At 46.0% G+C, this 18,915-nt stretch overlaps 1 protein-coding gene across 1 annotated transcript in view; it reads right to left on the bottom strand.

Moving 5' to 3' along the window:
* The window catches only part of LOC142558313 (uncharacterized), a 113,221-nt gene that overhangs the window by 71,815 nt on the left and 22,491 nt on the right, over positions 1–18,915 (bottom strand). Inside the window, exons 3-5 of the mRNA XM_075670462.1 lie at positions 10,624–10,789; positions 6,200–6,372; positions 3,065–3,135 (exon numbers count right to left, since the gene is read on the bottom strand). Of these exons, the coding sequence (XP_075526577.1) occupies positions 3,065–3,135; positions 6,200–6,372; positions 10,624–10,789 (410 nt within the window). The remainder of the gene's footprint in view (positions 1–3,064; positions 3,136–6,199; positions 6,373–10,623; positions 10,790–18,915) is intronic.

The following is an 18,915-nucleotide window of genomic DNA, read 5'->3' as shown; positions in this document are numbered from 1 at the left end:
CTGAATGAATGGAAAGAGGTTGGAGAATAGGGCGCAACAAGATCGAGCTTCGGATCAAATTGTAATTGACCACAACGCGAAAAATAGCAGTTGTGGAGAATGTAACATGTGAACACGCACAGCGTTGTTCGTTGTTGCTTTTCTATTCTGTGAGCGCTTTCACTGACTTTCCTGGTGGAAATGTTTTTTTTTTCTGTTTGGCACTGCCTTTCCTCGTGGAAACGTTTTTTTTTCTGTTTGCCATAAATCAGTTTGCCACAGGTTGTGCAGCGGTCCTGTAAAACTGCAGTAAGAGCTTAAATATAATTTAGGATTGTCTGTTTCATGATTTGTCACCTAAATTTTTATTTGCTACTTTGCTTGGAAAAAGTGCATGTCAATATCTGTGCGAAATAATGCAGAACATTAAAGTACAGATTATTTCCGAAAACTGGCTTTCGATACTGGATACTGTTCGGATCGGCATACAGGGGTACTGCTCTGCAAAATTATCTCAGCCCGCTGCACGTGCTTCGATCAACCCGCGGTGGTGGCGCCCTTCAGAGAACCAGCGAGGACGACAGCGTTAATCCACCACGCGCCTAGTTGGGAGAATCGGCGACGGCAGTAGGGCTGGCCACGTTTGGCGCCCAACGTATTGTTGGTTGATTTGCCGGGTCTTCATGGTCTCTCTGCAGCAAGAAGAGCTTCCCTAACAAAAGGGTGCTTCGCGGTACGGGGGCCCAGGATCGTCACAGCCTGCTGACACTCGTGGCGACTACAGGAGAGAGGCAGCTCTGGAATTTAGAGACGCAAGACAATGGAGAACCGGGGGCCACGCGGCGGGGGTCAGCTCGGGGAACCAACGCGTCTTTAAAGACGTAAGCACCGAGTTCTGCGAAGCCCGTTTCACCTCGGAGGGGGCAGTGAAACCTGTGCGGAATGTGTGTGTGTAAACCGCCTCCCCCTTCCCTAAAAGGCTACGCGGACTTTCTACGCTGACTGGTCGAACGTTTCCCTCACCTAGGGATCTAGGGAACCCGGAGTGTTTATAAGCAGCTGTTTGTCGCTGCTAAGAGGTGCTCGACATCGTGCTCTGTGATCGTGCTCGTCAGTGTGTTTGGAGCTTCGTGCTCCTATGCTGTATGTTTCGTCTTGCTTGCTGCATTTGGGAATCACGCTAGACTGTCAAATGTCTCTCTTGTTTAAAATGTAAATACTGTAAATAAACCCTGTACGCCTAGTTCACCCCAAGTTCCTCTCTACGACCTTTAACCCTTACAAATGGTGGCAGCGGTGGGATCGTCCGACAACTCTAATAATACCAACGAATAAACAGGACACGGCGTTACAAAAATGAGGTGGGTGATTTTGTTTTTTGAACTGCGCATTCGTGCACTCAACTATTGTGATCGGACCATAAATTCTACCAAATTAAACTGTCCTTAAGACTCAGAAGGCAGCAATTGTATATGAGCTCGAACGCGATCGGCAACACAAAAATAGCGGTCATGGTCAAAAGTAGCGCATAATAACAATGACGGTTGCTGCACAAAAACAAAAAAAAGTTCGGGAGCGTGTTACACTCCTTTAACATCTGAAGGCGAATGCCTGCAGAACACGCAATAATGCATTAAGTTATACGACCGCAGGGGTCAGACTTCTTGCAAGATATAACGAGCTGCAATGTGAAGTAAACGTATGGCGCTGTTGGTCCACCTCCTCAAGGAGACATACAAGCGCCTAATGCTTTCACTATAGTCGAGCAACGGATTCATCTTGAATTAGGGAACACGAAAGACGGAGGACGCAGAAAAGAACGGAAACAACCACACGCAGCGCTATCCTTGTTCTTTAGCGCTGTTCCATAATGCAAGATGTTCATCCAGCTGGAGGACACGTTCACTTTATTTAACTGATACAAATAGTACGATTATGTGACCCTCAGACTTCCTGGTTACTTTTGCCCCGATTTATGTGTAATCGTAATTTCATCAGCAATAGGGGAAAAAAGGACCCGCTTAAAAGAAGAAAGCAAAGAAACACGACCCGGTTAGCGCTTGTTCTGCCGTGTTTCTCGCCTTGGTATACCATTTACTGTTCGCTTTTCTTATTCACAAACATGTCTACCCGCACAACACACTTCGTCAGGAAATAGGCAAGGAGACCTCTGCAGCCACAGCGCACTGTCAATTGCCAAATTTGAGTCCCCGGACGCTTGTCAAAAGATTCTTCAAATGGTGAGCACTAAGCTTCAGAAGAACTTCACTTTGGCCTAGTTGGTGTTTACTGCATATCATATTGACCGCGATAAAGACATCTTTATTTGCGGGCAGTATGATATGCGGTGGGCACTACATCTCAGAAACGGCCTCAGAAACCAATAGGGAGCTAAAGCTACATTCAGATAAATTGTTTTTAAATAAGCAATCGACATATTGGAGCAACCTTAGCAAAGTTTCAGAGCTGGCAATAGTCCAACTATTCTTGTCGGAAGTTTACAAACAGCACCTAAGCAGGCGGTGCGTGCGCCTGTTGGTTAGGGGACGTGATGCCACCCTCGGCACATTGCCAGCGCGCCACGGGCGGCCGCGGTTGGCGCCTCATCTCGGAGGCCATGCCGAGGAGCTGCGCGTTCTGGGTAACTTCCGGCGAGCGGTAGTCGGGACCTAACGGGGCGAGTGGTAATAGGGTAATTTTTTTTTTCGTTTAAAAACTACTTTTGCGAGCTTGTCATGATATACCTAGGCCACCGGCATTTCAAAGATAAATCTTTGCGCGGAGGCTGAGATATCTGAAGCTAGGATGCTTACGCGGCGCAATATTTTGTTGCAGTTGGTCTTTGAAATTCGTTCTTTATGGCTTAACTTGAAACATTATTCTACGGCGTGTGGACAATTTGCGAGCTTGGCAACGTATTATGCGGATGGGTTGCTCCCGAATTTTTGTTCTCTCAAACAAGATTCGACTGCCAAAAAGGCACATACTTCGCAGCTAAATTTGCCTATATTTATTGTTGTACATAGCTTCTTAAATTTCTACAAACGGTTATTCCCAGGGGGCTCCATCACGTGGCCTTACTTACAGTGCCCGATGCACACCTTGTTGGTGTCGAAGTCGATAACCTTTACTCTTCCACCCGGAATAATGAGCATGCTGCAGAAAAATTGAGAAAGCAGACATAATTTAGGGCTAATTTATTTCTCAGCCACAGTAAGCGAATATTAAATCATATCACACTTTTAATTGTGTTTCAATCAAATAATAAAGCTGTCATAACTAGCAGCTTGCGTCGCTGTAGCATGCTAGCTATCTATAAACTTGCTTTCGCGTTTTTCCCAGCAGTCGTCGTTGAATATATAACGTGTCTTGCATACGTGCATTACTTTTGAGTTTTACCAGAAAAATATAAAAAGGAAGAAGCCATTTATTATTGTACTTGAACTGTTTGCACGCATTTGTTCCTTATAAATATTATTTATAGCTTTTGCCGAAGTTTACGGAATTTGTTGCCTCATGCACTGAATAAATTATTCTTCCGTAAAATTATAAAGACGTTCTTTCTCAAGAACGGTAAGTCATGAAATGCGCGACAGTGTCAAATAGGTTCTCACGCAATGACTGTGTATTCGTCTGTTTTTTTTTTATTTGCTCGCTTTTCTACTTTGAAGAGAGGGATGAATTGGGCGGGCTGGCGTACGTTCATTGCGCTTCTTCGGGTCAGTCGTCTTTGCTGCTAGCCAGCATTTATTTTGTGTCCGTTAGTGTGTGCCAAACATAGAGTAATAACAATGAAGACTGTTCACTTGCGCCATCCCTATTGGGTATCTATTCCGCTGCATGAGTTTTAGCTGTTCCCGTGCTTTCTTGTAAATATATTGTCGCAGGACATACTCTCGCAGTACACACTTTAAAGCATCCTTCTGTGACATTCTTCTGCGTCGTTGCATTTGGTAGAAAAAGTTGTGCAGGAACCATCGACCATCATTGTCAATGCAGGTGAATAACCGAACGCTTCTAGAAAGGTATTTGCTTTACTAAAGCAATGATGTGCTTGAAGGCGTGTATTTGTTGTATTGAGCATATTTTGGCAGTGTTTGTTGTTTCATTGCGCAGCACCTTTGAGCAGCACATCTCCAGCGATAATATTGGGTATACATATCAGCGGACAGCGAATTAGCATAAGTGAATTGTTCCAGCGTCGCCGTGAAGGGCGACTGCCATCTACCTCTCTCGCAGCAACCACAAGGAGAGAGGGTGGCGGGAGAACAGGAGATCTGTCCTTGCCGAGCTCTGTACCAAACCACGTAAATATTTAGCCGCCCAAAAATTCTCGTGCGACAGCACGCGCATCTCAAAGAGTTGTAAAACAGTTTGCTTTTGGCGACAAACATGCCCCGTGACTACGTTTGCGTCGGCTCCTTCGTTCAACCAGCGACCACCACAAAAATAGGCGAAAGAGCCAAAAAATCTATCAGATATTAAAAAAGGTGAATAAGCCTGACGAACTTTTAAGAATGCCTAAGCTTCATTCAAGCGCAGCCGCAATCAAAGGCCGCGGTTATTATTACCAAAAGAAACCACTTGCTTCTATATACTAGACCTCTTGTGGGGACCCTTGTGCTCTTACTCGCTATTTGAATTTTTCCTCGAGAAGCTGTACAGAATTAACGGGCTGGTTATCAGACAGAATCATGTTGTCTGAGCAGTTGACGTAGGTGCTACTGCTGGAATTGCCTTTTACAGTGAAGCTGTATATGAACAGCCGATTCGTCCATCCGTCCGTCTGTTGCCTGTACTCCGAAAACGGCTCCGGCGCAACTCCATGCGCATGCGCGGAAAAAAAAAGTGAAAGAGAGGCGCGTGATTGGCTGCGCCAGTAGTGACGTCGCTGCTCTCCGTCGAAGCCGAGCGCACGCGCAGCAGTTTCTCTCCAGCTCCGATATGCGTAGGCCACGCGTCATGCATACTCCTGAGGAGCAGGCAGCTTTCGATCAACAACGCCGCGAGCAGAACCGGGAACGAGCTCGTCTACGCCGTGCCAATGCTGCAGCCCGGGCGCAAGAACAGGCTCGTGCAGCCGAGTGGAAGCAGCAGCTGTGTAGCGAGAATCCGGTAGCCTACCAAGCCATCGTTTAATGAACCGTCGGGATTAACCCAGCGATAAACACCGGGGCCGCACTTTTCAGCTTCGCTGGCTAAGCATCTGTACGGAGTGCTGAGGCGGTGTTTTTTTAAAGCAAAGCTTCCATACCGAATCCTCCCAGGTTTGCGGACGCTGACTGTTGCGGCATTGCTGCTATTTTTCCAAGTAGCTCACAGGGGGCTGCACTTTTATAAGATATCGGTTTATATGTAGCGCGATCAGCACTATTTCTACACATATGTCGGTCACGGGCTCTGTTAAACGCGTTTTTTCCACCAAAAATATACGATGCAGAACAGACGCAGACGAAGGAACACGCGCAAAGGGGGGGGGGGTATGTGTGTGGCTGTCTGCGTCTGTTCTGCACCGTTTATTTTTCGTGAAGTATAGGGCACACAAACTAGCTCAAACAAAAGTGCTGCTACGCATGCAAGGACGCGCCAACTTTTATGGAGAAGGCGACAACAAAGGCGATAATAGGGCAAGAATGTTACTTTAGCAGGGCTTCATGAATGCTGGCGCATACTTTAGCGATGCTTCCAAGGTTACTCGAGCATTCCCAGCGTGCTTAAGGGTGCGGATAAGCGAAACAACGGAATAATGTGAGTAGCATGCAGAGACAAAAAAAAATCTATCTTGGCCGTTATTTCAGTAGCGCGAAACCTTTTAGTCATCTTGCTCTCGTCGAGATCTGTCAACCGTTGGAGTAATGCACACGTTAATTGTAGTTACGTGATCTTCTTGCGTCGTATATGCCTCGTTATTCCACCGGTTAAGCTGTTTAGGAGCGGTCATTGGAACCTTGTGGCTCTTCAGCAGGGACGGATTTCTCTAAGCTTTGCGTTCGTAAGTGATATTTGCCTTGGCCAGCCACATTCGCTGACGATATGTCCAGCATCAGGATTGGCTGAAATTTTCTCTTGCGAACAACTCTGGCGCAAGCGGTTTTGTGAATAATGGCCTAGGTGCGGGCTTTCCTGGGAGGCGTCGCCATAGCGGAGGCGATGAAGTGATTCCACACAGCCAGCTAGAGGAGTTTCATAACTCGCGAGCAGGGACATGTCAGGCACTCACTTGGAGACTTTGATGTCCCGGTGCAGCAGGCCCCTCAGGTGCATGTGCTCAATGGCGAGGATGAGCTGGGCCATCACGATGCGGCACTCATTGGTCGGCAAGTACACCGCTTTCTCCACAACTCGGAACAGATCCGCGCCACAGATGTACTCCATCACGGTGAGGTAAGCGTCCTGCAAGAAGTTGCACAAATCTCCGACTGCGTTAGGCCCGTATCGATGCCTCGTTAAAGGCCAACTGCAACTAAATATTAGACCATGTAAAAAATCTAGTTTAAGACACTTAAGATAGAATAGATATACAGAAGCCCCCATGCAATATTTCACGTTCGAAATACGAGCAAGATTTTCACAAAGAGGTAGCAAAAATAGCTGTTTTTGACACCAAAACTGAAAAAAAGACGAATGAAAGAAATTCACTGACGATTGTGGTACTCCCTAATGCAAAATTTGAGCGTAGCTCTATATGTTTCGTTTGGCAATATCTTGTCTGGCGCGGATAATCTGTCTCGTGCGGCACGTTGCAAACGAAACGAGATGCCTCGCCAATCGCGAGATCACGAAAGGCAGCGCGTGGCTGACGCGTGGGCGCGATTCACAGCAGCCGCCGCAGACAGACCTCCGCTCATGCAGCGCTTTGTTTCCATACAGACGGCGCGCGCTTTTTTCCCCGGGCTTTCGCCACACCCTCCTCCTCCCCTTTCCGCCACCTGGTTCCGCTGCACCCTCCTTCTCCGCCTTCCTCCTCGCGCTATCTTCGTTAACGACGTCTTTCATCACCCGCTGTGCTTCGCGTTGGCTCTTTCATCCTTCGCTGTGGTCGTTCGCTCCGTTACGAGAGACAATGCCGACGCAGGAACGGGCCCGCTGCGCGCCCGAAGTGACGCATGAGCACGCGTGGCTCCTCAGCATGACCTCGAAGGTAAGGCGGTGGCTGCCTGTGGTTGTCCACGGCAAGCTGAAACATCACGGACGCGGCCTGCTGGGATTTAACTCATAGCGACAGCCACTAGGTGCACCTGTGGTCTGCTTAGGTGTTGCTTAAAGGATGATGGCAAAAGGACTACGCAATTACCAGCCCTGTGGTAACTGCTTCAGTGGTATATGCTAATCATATATAACAAACTCAGCGAAAGTGAAATTTTGTTGAATTTGGGCTTTAAACGTTGTTTTGACCCTTCGTTGAAGGTATGCTGCTAACCGAATTTCCAAGACCGCCAGTGCGAAAAATTTTTTTCTTCCGCAGCAGTGAACTCTGTTCACGGATCTGCTTCTGCATACAACTACGTATTCACACATCTGTTGTCAGACATCCGTTCCATAACAGATGTATGAACGCGTCGCTTGGAAGTATGCAAAATTAGCAGAGTTGAAGTTTAAGTTCCGGCCGGTATGAGTCGCCTTCCTTTGCACGGCAAATGAGAGTCTCATTACACTTCGCCGCACGAGGACGTCAAGGAAGGGGCGGCTATTGTCACACTCGTATTCTGTAATGAACTGTATGGCTGTGTCTGCTGAGTTGAGAAGACGTGGGAGGCGTGAAGCGTCCTGCCTTCGCACAATGCAGAAGCAGTCGTCTACGTAGCGGATGAAAACCTTTGGCGCGGGAGCGAAGTCAGCGAGTCGCTTAAACTTCAATCACTCGAACTTCAATTCATGTCACCCGGCTTGCCACAAGCAATCCGTTGTCTCATCTCTCATGACGCGGGCCACACGCATCTGCTCAAATGACCACGAAATGCAGAACGAACTGAAGACAATTCGTCACGAATTATCCAGAAACGGGTACCCTAAGAGGTTTATTAACAAAATGGAAGCTCGTGTCCTCCATTCAAAAAACGAAACGCGCTGGCGTCCCATATGTGCCTGGTGTCAGCGAAGCTCTTAGCCGCGTATTCTCAAGACACGATCTTAGAATAGCGCACATGCCATCCAACAAGCTGAGAAATCAGCTCGTTAACGTAAAGGATCGATTTGAAAGCAAGAACTACCCCGGTGTCATCTACAAGGTACCATGCGCAGACTGCAGCTGCAGTTACATCGGCGAAACTGGAAAATTCACGAGAAGATTAAAAGAGCACAACAGGGACGTCTCCAACAAGAAAAAAGCCTCGAACGCCCCTGCCGAACACGCCGATAATTGCAGTCACCGCATCTATTGGGAAAACGCTGCTATGATAGCTAAGGAAAATAATCACATGACGCGACTCTTGTTAGAATCTTCATTTATTCAAACTACGGACAACAGTATCAACAGGACTGGTGAAAATCTGCCTGCCAACTACACCCGTTTTCTATGTCACATTTTGGCATAAAAACGAATTGCAGCTCTTGCCAGCTTTGAGTGTGATCAAGGAATCTGTACGGGTCGCGAAAAGTCTATGTGTTATTTCACCTTGACTTGGTCAGTGACCGCAATTTATTCATCATCATGTTACCTTACCAGACGAACTTTCGTCGAACTCTTGACTACAGGTCAGTATAGAATTCTACCGCTGCTTTTACTATATATTCAATATTACTGATGATATTACTGTTTATCTTTCAGTGTACATCGTGGTTTGTTCGATGCCTAGTTTCCTTCTCACTGTTTTCAGGCTGCGTCCATCTTATACTGCGTCGTCAGTCTTTCTCACGTTATAATTTCGTATATCCCTTATTTTCTCCTCGTAGGTTAGTTTTGGCAGTTTCGCGAATTCTATCTGATCTCTTGAGTTGTACACCTTCATTCTTTGTCGTTTCTTTATTAGGTCTTTTGTTACTAGGGAAAGCTTACCTACTTGTTGCTTTGATGCCTTACCTCCCACTTGAACTGCTACTTCTGAAGCCAGCCTAGTTACGATTTCATTCATTGCCTCCATGTCATCATCTCTATCTTCTAAGGCTGCACATTTGTTTGCAAGTGCCAGCCTGAATTGGTCTTCTTTTACCCTTACTACGTCTAGGTTGGCCTATTTCTTCTTGACCAATTTTACTCTTTCTCTCTTCAACGTGATGGGAATCCTAGCCCTCACTAATCTATGATCACTGGACTTTACCCTACCTAACACTTCTACGTCCTGCACTATGCTGGGATCGGCAGAAAGTATGAAATAAATTTCATTTCTTGTGTCACCATTACGGCTTTTCCAGGTCCACTTTTTCTACCAACGCTTCCTGAAGAAGGTGTTCATTATTCGCAGGTCATTCCTTTCCGCGAATTCTACCAACATATCTCCTCGAGTGTTCCTAGAATCCACACCGTAGTTGCCAATTGCTTGTTCACCAGCCTGCTTTTCCCCCACTTTTGCATTGAATCGCCCATTACTACAGCATACTGAGTTTGCACATTTCGCATCGCTAATTCAACCTCTGCATTAAACTGTTCTATTTCTTCATCATCGTGACTGGAGGTTGGAGCGTAGGTTTGTACTACCTTTATTCTAACCTCCCATTCAGCTTTATTACGACTACTGCTACCCTCTCATTAATGCTATATATATGTGTATATATATATATAATAGAAGAGGTGGTCAGATGGTTTTCGGTTGGCCTCCCCCTTCCTAATCAAGAAATAATTGGTAGGCCTCTGCAGCATGACTAAATTTGATTTTGGCTTGTGTAGCTGAGTGGCTGCTCACTTCGCTGCTTGAATGGGACACAGGCTACAATGAAGACGATGGTCCAGACGTCCCCAGAATTAATAGTTAACTTGCTCCCAAGTACAAAAGCGCGAACTATGAAAGCATTAAATGTTTGCGCATAAAATATGACATCACGAACACTGCACAATGCCGTAACCTTGGCTACTGCATGAATACTCAACACTTACATATATTGTAAAATGCACCTCGCTATCGAGGTTTATCGCAGTTGCTTCCTGCAATTTCACTCGAAATAAGCCCAAGTTCCAGATTGAAATTTGTTTTGGCTAAAGTAACAAAAGAGGAAACATATAGCGAGCAACTGTGGGAAGGAACGCAATGTGTTGGCAGTAAAACTTAAATATTTGTTCTAATGTGTCACAACTTTAGAGTTCCAGTGCCTATATAGTGAACATTTGTTTCTGTATGAACTACTAGCAAGCAAAAAATATTGATTCGTGAATGGCCTACCTAAGCCCACTCAACGAATTTAAGAGCGTTAATTGAATACTACTACAGCAGGATCTTTCTCGAGGCTCACGTGATTAAGGACGGACCATGCGCGTAATGACTCGAGAAGCGTATTGAGGAATTGTGATCGAACATGGGTCGTCTCTAACGCCATCGTGTTCTTGTTGAAACGTGGCTCCAGAGACATGCCCTGTTTTGCCCGCGGTTGACTACTTCAACTCTTCACATCCGTGTGACCTTCTGTCTTTCTTTTTTAACGAGAAGCGCACTGAAATATTGGGGCCGCATGTCTGTCGATATTTCGGTACGAAGGGAGGCGTCTCACACTGACCTTCGTGCAGTAGCAGGCGTAGTACTTCACTAGAAAGGGGTTCCTGATGATGGAGGCGGTCACTTTGTCGACGCAGGCTTGCTTGTGGCGCTGGAATTTGTCGCACGGCACGAGCTTGATAGTGCAGACCAGGCCCGTTGGCTTGTATATGGCCTTGTATACGGCTCTGCAATCAAGGACATCGGTGTAGATGCATATGTGCCGTGAAACGGTAGACGATCGTTCATTGCTTCAATTATTGGGCTATCCAAGACTTATTTTGTAAGAGTAGGGGTCGGGCATCTCAAAAAGGGGCAGCTGGCCATGCCGTCGTCCGACTAATCCACGCTAAAGACGTTTTAGAAAGGAGCAACAAGTTATCATCGAGAGCGAAGAGTTCTGGGTTTATTTAAAATATCTACATGAAGAGTGGAGAACGTTACGCCTCATCAGTCTAGCGCGACTGAATTTAAGCGCACTGAGGAGCCGGAAACCTTCGCTTAAACCCTCTCTGGCAGGGAAAGGTGCCGCCCCACCTTCGTCCAATCAGAGCGTCCAAAGTCGCCGAAGGACCCGTGTTAAGGGTGAGGGTTCACACAATCACTCCCGCAACCTTCGTTCACTGAACACAGAGAAAGGAGGGGAGCTTCGTGGATTCGGATCGTCACGCTTGACTCAAGCTGGCGCGTTTTCATTCCTGGGATGACCCACCAGTTATCTGGAGCGTCTGTCAAACGACCATGGCGGTTACTGGTGTCCGGGAGGAAATGCCGTAGAATACCCTTTTCCAGAAGTTTCTTGCTCCCATTGGTCCGTAACGGCGACAGTGAACCAGCAAACACACTCGAGGCGCCAGACGTGTCTCGCCTTACTGGCGCCACAGCTCTGTCCGAGGGGGACGCATTGTCAGCTTCAAGAAGCGATTCGCCGCAGTGCGGCAGGAGAGGTTAGAAGGTCACTACCTCTGTTGGTCGGTCGTTACTATGTGTAACGCGAGAAGTTGAGAGTACCATTTTTTTTCCTTCAGAAAGTTATATTTTATCTGCCAGCGGGTTAGACGGATTGTCAAAACGGTGGCAACGAAATAGGGTGATTTTATTGCAATTAGCGTTCTTAGCCTACTTCAATCCATTGTCTGTCTTCATTACGCCGCTCTACCCATTGAGCCAATGCAAGGTTAGTTGGTATTCCGTGTTGTAACTTCGTAGCGGGAAAAGAAAGCACGAGGGAGAAGAAAACGACATGCAGTTAGCGCTTGTGTATGTTGTTTCCCATCGTCTGTTCGTTCTTCGTTTCCGCACTACGAAATTGCATCACTGCACCAAGTTGTGTTACCTTAGGCCACCAGGTAGGCGCTGGCTACTGCCTTGTCGAGCAGGCTGCTGTCTCACCTAGTAGACGCCTTAGGTCGCCGGGTATGTACCCGAACAAATAGGACAACTTATGCTGCCTAATAAATAACATAAATAAAACAGTTAACATTTCCAACCACAATGAATGCGTCGTCAGCAAATGGCTTACTCACTTATCTTGAATGATGATTGAAATAACGTAAATGGTCATCTCGCCAAGAAAGGTTTTGCCTAATTTTTGCTTTGTTAGGTGAAAGGGAATGGACATTTACTGAAGCCCCACATCTCCTGCCAGTCAAGACAGACGTTTGTAAGAAGACATAGGCTCAAAGCTATGAGCAGTAGTTGAAAAAATAAGTGTCGCTGGATCCGATGTTCCGACAAGGAGACTTATGAACTTCATCAGGGCGACGTAATGTGAAAACAAGGGGCGAAGACAAGTACCTTTGCCGGAGCATTCGCTTCGCGACCCTCCTTGCTCAACTACTGCTCACCTCATACCAGCGCACGCAGCAATGTTGTCATTAGACCGTCTTCTTCGATTCGGAAGGACCAGGAATTGTGTTTCGCTATGTTTTTTTGAGGAACACAGCAATTATAAAAAAATTACGGCAGACATTGCGAGAAGGTCAGCTCCACTGCATACGCATATATATATATATATATATATATATATATATATATATATATATATATATATATATATATATATATATATATATATATATATATATATGCTACAGGTATAGATTTTGCGTGAACTCGATACGCTTCTTAGAATTAGCGCGCCGGTAAGAGGCACGAGCATGGAAAGTCCCACTAATGCTGAACGTCAAAGTTCATCGTGTCATTCCTTCACCGTTCTGACTGTAGCTTGACGCTGATGTGGATTCCCTACATGGATGGGCGCACAGGCGTCGATAATAACGGCAATAGTGACTTCGTCTATATGAACCTCCAACATGCTTCGTCTCGTCGGCACCATTTGTGATGGAAGTCGTCAATGCAGCGTATCCTCCTGACGCTGCGCTGATAAGTTTTCCAGAAAAAGCACGTGCAGTGCTAAATGGGGGACAACCTGCGCCAGCCTGAAGGTTAACGCGACTGGTAACTACGTGAAAAAAATTTTGTGGAAGTTTGGGCGTTGGGGAAAGGCGACTTGGTTGCAGGCGGGAAACGGATGCTGTCCTGGCGGGCCAGCCTCGCAGCAGCCGACCTTTTTCATCCATCGCCCGCTTGATACCAGCGCAAGAACAGTGCGCAAGCGCTCCGTCACGTGGTATTTTTTTCATATTTCGCGGGAACGCGGAAAAAAAGGACCACGTGAGATACATCGTGTTGGGAACAATTTATTGAGAGGTTTCTCAAGGTACTCTACAACTTTGCGTATCACACTTGGCGTCTGCAGCGAATACTTAAATAGTTTATTAATTAAGCACAACTAATCGGTTAGTTAAGGGGAAAATAAAAAAAATAGCCCGAGTAACTCTAGGTCAGTGCCAACATTATGCATTCGGTTCAACTCGCGTCCTGAGTGCCTTTCATATTTAAAACTTTGGCTCAAGTTATGCGGGACAAGCTGTATACGCACAGCAAGGGATGACCACTTTTCTAACGACCTTCCACATTTACTCAAAAACAATCCAACAACACTTTGGAAAACAATAAGCCATAGGGAAGAGAGTAACCGCATTCTATTACACGATGATGACGCAATCGCTCTTCCTGAGAGTGAGTGTGCAAAGGTTTTCAATTCCTTTTTCACATCCGTATTCACAAGAGAGGATAGCTCAAATGTAGCCTTCGTACCTGATTTCGGTTATGGCTGCATGGCACCGATAAACATCACGGTCGAGGGCATTGCTTCGCTAATAAATAAAATGTCTTCTTATGGCATTGATGGAATAAATTCTAAGATATTAAAAAATACCTCTTCTGTTTCAAGCGTCATCCTGGTTCATATTGACGCAGTACAACGCGGACAGAAGACAGGGAGACGTTATTCAAGAACAGCAGGACAACCTGTTCAAAAACGAACAGGACAGAGACACGTGTTCTCCGTCCTCGCCGAATCTCACTGACCCACTAGACGAAGTCCGTTAATGTCCCTGTCGTCGTTGTCGTCTGCATAGAATACACGCATCATTTGTCCTTTCCTAAGAGAGGATTACCCCGATGCTAGACCAGAAATGTCCTTGCGGAAGTAAGGGTCTCTCGCATAGTTATTCGCTCACATACGGCTTTATGCGGACAACGTGCACAAGTTCAGGGTGGTGGATGCGGCGCAGCGTACATTTGGGACTATCGGAAACGACCTCCTATGTGACGTCACTGAGTCGGCGCAATACACGATGTGGTCCGAAGTATCGCCTTAACCATAGAGTTAGTAGAGCAACTCTAGATGAAAAGCTGGGCCGGAAAAGTGGGAACCTCTAGGGCGCCGCCCTGTTGCTACTGGTCAATGTGGCCAGCGCAATTACTATTGAAAGAGCTGAAAACAAGTTCAGGTCACCTTATGCTTTGTCATCTAAAAACGATACCTGATGGCTTTATGAAGGTGGTGCGTTAATATTAAGTTTACAGAAAGCAATCGCTAAGTCCGTGACTTATGTAAATCATGATGTACGCATTCATCCAATAAAAGATGACGCGAATTTTGGTTTCGAATCTGTTTTTAGGATGCTTAGTAGTTTCGTACAGTATAGGTTTGACATGCGATCGCGCGTCGACATCGCACACTATGGCACGCTCATTCCTTATGTGCCACCGAAACCCCGAAGTGCTCTGGCATATACGTTCACATGTAAGTAAACGAATGTATCTCCTTGTTGAGAATATCACGCGAGTAGGCAGCTCTTGTGGTGCATCACAATCATTTGAGAAGCGTCACAGTGGAGCATTTTTCTACATGCGGAGCGGTGTTTTTATTTGCAGGTTTCCCTTCAGTAGGAAATTGCTGGACAGGCGGACCAGTGCACCGGAATTGTACTGGCGAAGCCACAAGCAACTCAAAGAATCTGTTTAATTGTTGCACTTTGAACGATCATGCTTCTACAAAGGCCACAGCAGAAAAACAGCCTGATGCCGAGTATTTCTGTGCCACGAAGTAATCAAGAGGCGAGTGCCTAATGCGGACGAAATCGAGTGCATCTAGACTTAGAACGACAGAAAGTTGAGATAGTTGGTTACGATTCATTATTCATAACAGAGGTGAGGCGTACAGACAGGACACAAGAGTAGAGAAGTGGGCGGCGCTCGTGTTGTTTGCTTGTAAATACTCTACTCTTGTGTCCTGTCTGCACGCCTCACCTACGTTTTGCATAACGAGTGCATCAACCCACATATTAACCGCGTAGGCGTTTTATTAACTGTGCAATATTTTTAACACTGCCTTGCATGCCATTTCATGTGGAATATCTTTTCTGGTCACAAATTTGTGCAGCGAATCTATTTGCATGATCGACTCCGGGCCTGTGGGACCGTTCACTTGCACTTGATGCTGTCTTTTACATGTATCCATAAACTGCAGATCCCTGCGAGCATTTTCAAAATTCAATTATTTTAGACAACAGGCACATATGCAATACTGACATAATCTCAAATACCACTAAGCAGCTGGGACACATTTTTGTTGACCATACTCGCAGGTAAAATAAGTAGATCATGTGGACAGCTCCAGCTCATTTTCTTTAAATCAGTGTGTACAAGGGGTATGCAAAAATATTTTTTTCTCGCGCACCGATAATTTTGCTGTGTAAGCAAGAGAACCCACCACGTTAATGTAACGTATCTTGTACATCACACTAATATGTGCTTGATTTACCAAGTGAGATGAGTTACCTTTATGGCTCATTCAGTCATATCACACTGCAAGCTGCATTCAACAATCTTCAATTGGATTTGGCAAATGTTTAATGAAACATGTTTTCCTTTTATGCAGATATGCAATGGCAAGCCCTTCCGTGTGTTCCAAAGGTAAAATTTAAGCTCTAAATTAAAGAAGACATTTCTAGTCAGAAACAAGCAAAAATGGTGAATGCAGAGTATCAGAAGCCCAAGGTACTGAAATTATGAGAAGTGTCGAATGATTTTAAGGAAAGAGTCGTATTTGAAAATGCAAGACTCTCTAGTGGAGGTCAAGCAAGTCAATATAGGTAGAATACTCTGCAAAATTATGCGAGTGAGGGGATTCAAACAATGGGTCAGGAAATGCGTTGTTTTTCTGCAAAACGAAAGCTGATTGCCATTACATAACTCACTTTAGCATCATGAGACTGCTGCTTGATAAATTCAGAAATAAACCAACAAACAAGACACGAAAAAATAAAAATACAATTTAATGATGCTCTCTCCACACAGGGCTAAATAAAAACAAACACATCACATCTAATGTGGACATATCAGACGCCTTGTGAAACACTAAAGGAAAAAGTCAGTTTCGAGCTATGGCACTTGCCGCATAGATGTGGGGGGCCTTGTACTAATAGTGATAGTTACCACTCCATTTAGAAATTGAAAGCATTCATGCAGACAAGGATGATTCTTTATATTGTTGGCTACCACTTCAAATGCCTCCACCAAGTGTTACAATGCTGCACGCTGCCATACTAAGGATCTCGCAGCAACACCTGCAGGTAAAAAGCAGAAGCAGTGAAAGTGCCGGTGTGTACTGGACACTATGTCTGAAAACTTTTAGGCAAGAAGAGTGCAAGAAGCAGACATAACAAATGCATTTATTTCCATAATTCCCCATTTGAATGGCCTTTTCTTTTTGCTTAGACAATGCCTACGCCTAGCCACAGCAGCTCCCTCAACAGACTCCGCAAGCCAAGAGGCCGTAGAGGCAAATGCAGGTAAGAGGCAAGAAGCAATAGCACTGGTATCGACATTCATCTAATTTCTTTCTTTTTCTTTCGTTTAGGCAGCCAGCACACCTCGAACAGCCACCTTGACTGCGGGTGTGTCACCCTAGTCGCCAAGGAAGCATTTGAGGGAAAGCGACAGGCAATGTGAACAGCCACTTCTCCATGTAAACGATACTCTTTCTCTCGGATGACTCCTATGCCTCCCCACGCCAGCGCACTTGTGCACAAAGATGCCGCGGAGGCACGTGCAGGTCAGAGGCAAGAAGCAGTGGCACTTGTGTCGACATTTACCCAATTTCTTTTTATTGCACTGAGGCAACCAGCACACCTCGGACAGCCACCTTGACTGCGGGTGTGTCAGTAGATTCCTGTTGTACATATGCTCATAATAAACTTCAGTAAACTTGAACTTGATAATAAACTTGAAGGAAAATGGGACATTGATGCATTGTTTTTTTGAACATTTACTGCACACATACATGTTATACTTTGCAGTGCTACAGAGTGTATTTTGAAGCTTCCCCCTATATTTTGCACCTTTAATTACGTATGTGTTGTGTGGCCCTCAATGCAGTTCATGTTGTAGCAGCTGCTTTGTCTCTGTATCGCACATTGGCTTAAGCTCGTGATATCCACATACTTCTCTCACATATACAAAATAAACTTCTATGTAGTCCTCAGTGTTACAACAAAAAATGAAGGTAAACAATCCGATCGTAGAATTGTGTTTATTACAGTGATTCCTATGACAGTTACTGATAAGTTGACAACTTGAACTGGTAAATCCGTCCATAGCCTCCTCTATTTTTCAAAAATAAAGGAGGCTATGATCCGCCATGGCAAGGAATTGTATGTATACATAAAAAAGGGGGTATGTGTGTGTGTTTGTAGTGGGGGTATAGGATTAGGGCGGTACGAAAAAATGTACCAACACCGTCCTCTAGACCCATTCCGTTAAGGTACCGTAAACAAGGTGTATTATGCATAAAGTTCATACAACCAACTCTGATATTACTACACACGCCAGGCGACGCGACCTACATTTGCCATGACGCATCCGCGACTGCACCGGATGCCCTCCATATTATTCTCGTTAATCGTGCTCGCTGCACCGAGGCAAAAGAAAGATCATGGGCGCAGGTGTTTTTAAAGTATCTCGACCTTGCGAGGCACTGCTGCGCGTGCCAGGTGTCCGTGCGAACACTCCCTGGCACACACCTGCCTCGGCCACCCCAACCTACGTAGCGTTCTGCTTCGAGCTTTTATCCCCCCACTGTCCCTTGGGTGCCCTGGAGTTCCTGCGCCGCCTGCTTTATTATAATCTCAGGTGCTCTCCTGAGACTTCCGTTTGTCGGTTACATGTGCCCTACAGCTGGATGAGTACCTATAATAATAAAAAACCCGATCTATCGTCACGACGATAGATCGCGAAAGCGGCTTTTGCAACATACCGCACTCGTGCGAAGAGAATCACGGAACGCCAACGCGGAATCTGACCACAACTTCGAGCTCGTAACCTCGTCGAGTGACACTCCTGCAACAGGCGTGACCGCTGAAAACCGCATACCGCCGGAAACTTCAACAGGATCATCCCTCGGTTGCATAACTGCCACCTGTACGGCCAACGTGGACTACACCCACACCGTCCCGCAACATAGAATGAAGAACCAACTTATAAAGCCCAAACACATGGCTGCACTCACACATCATGACACTACAAGCATTCTCTATGCTACAAGCGAGACGCCATGCCGCTACGCTGCTACGGTTGCCGGATTAAAACTGACTACTGTCACCAAGTCTAGCAAGCGTTTCAGGAGCTGGCAACCTCGGCTCGTAGCAACATGGCGGCGCTCTTGCGGTTGCCGATTTTAATGCATGGGCCCTATGGATAGCTTGTCCTCTAGAGCCAGTATAGTAACTCTATGGCCTTAACATCTTCTCGGAGAAGCCTAGTTTGCGTATGGGTGTCCAAACCGACAGTCTGTCGGAGAATTTATAGGTCACTATTCTACATTGAAGATCATAGCGCCCTGCCTGGTAGTCTTGCTGCTCCCACATCCGAAAGCGTGCCACCTGCCAAGCCTCTTCTGCGC

This window comes from Dermacentor variabilis, chromosome 9, assembly GCF_050947875.1.
Source record: "Dermacentor variabilis isolate Ectoservices chromosome 9, ASM5094787v1, whole genome shotgun sequence".
Classification (NCBI taxonomy): Eukaryota; Metazoa; Arthropoda; class Arachnida; order Ixodida; family Ixodidae; genus Dermacentor; species Dermacentor variabilis.
This window is presented reverse-complemented; position numbering and strand designations above follow the sequence as displayed.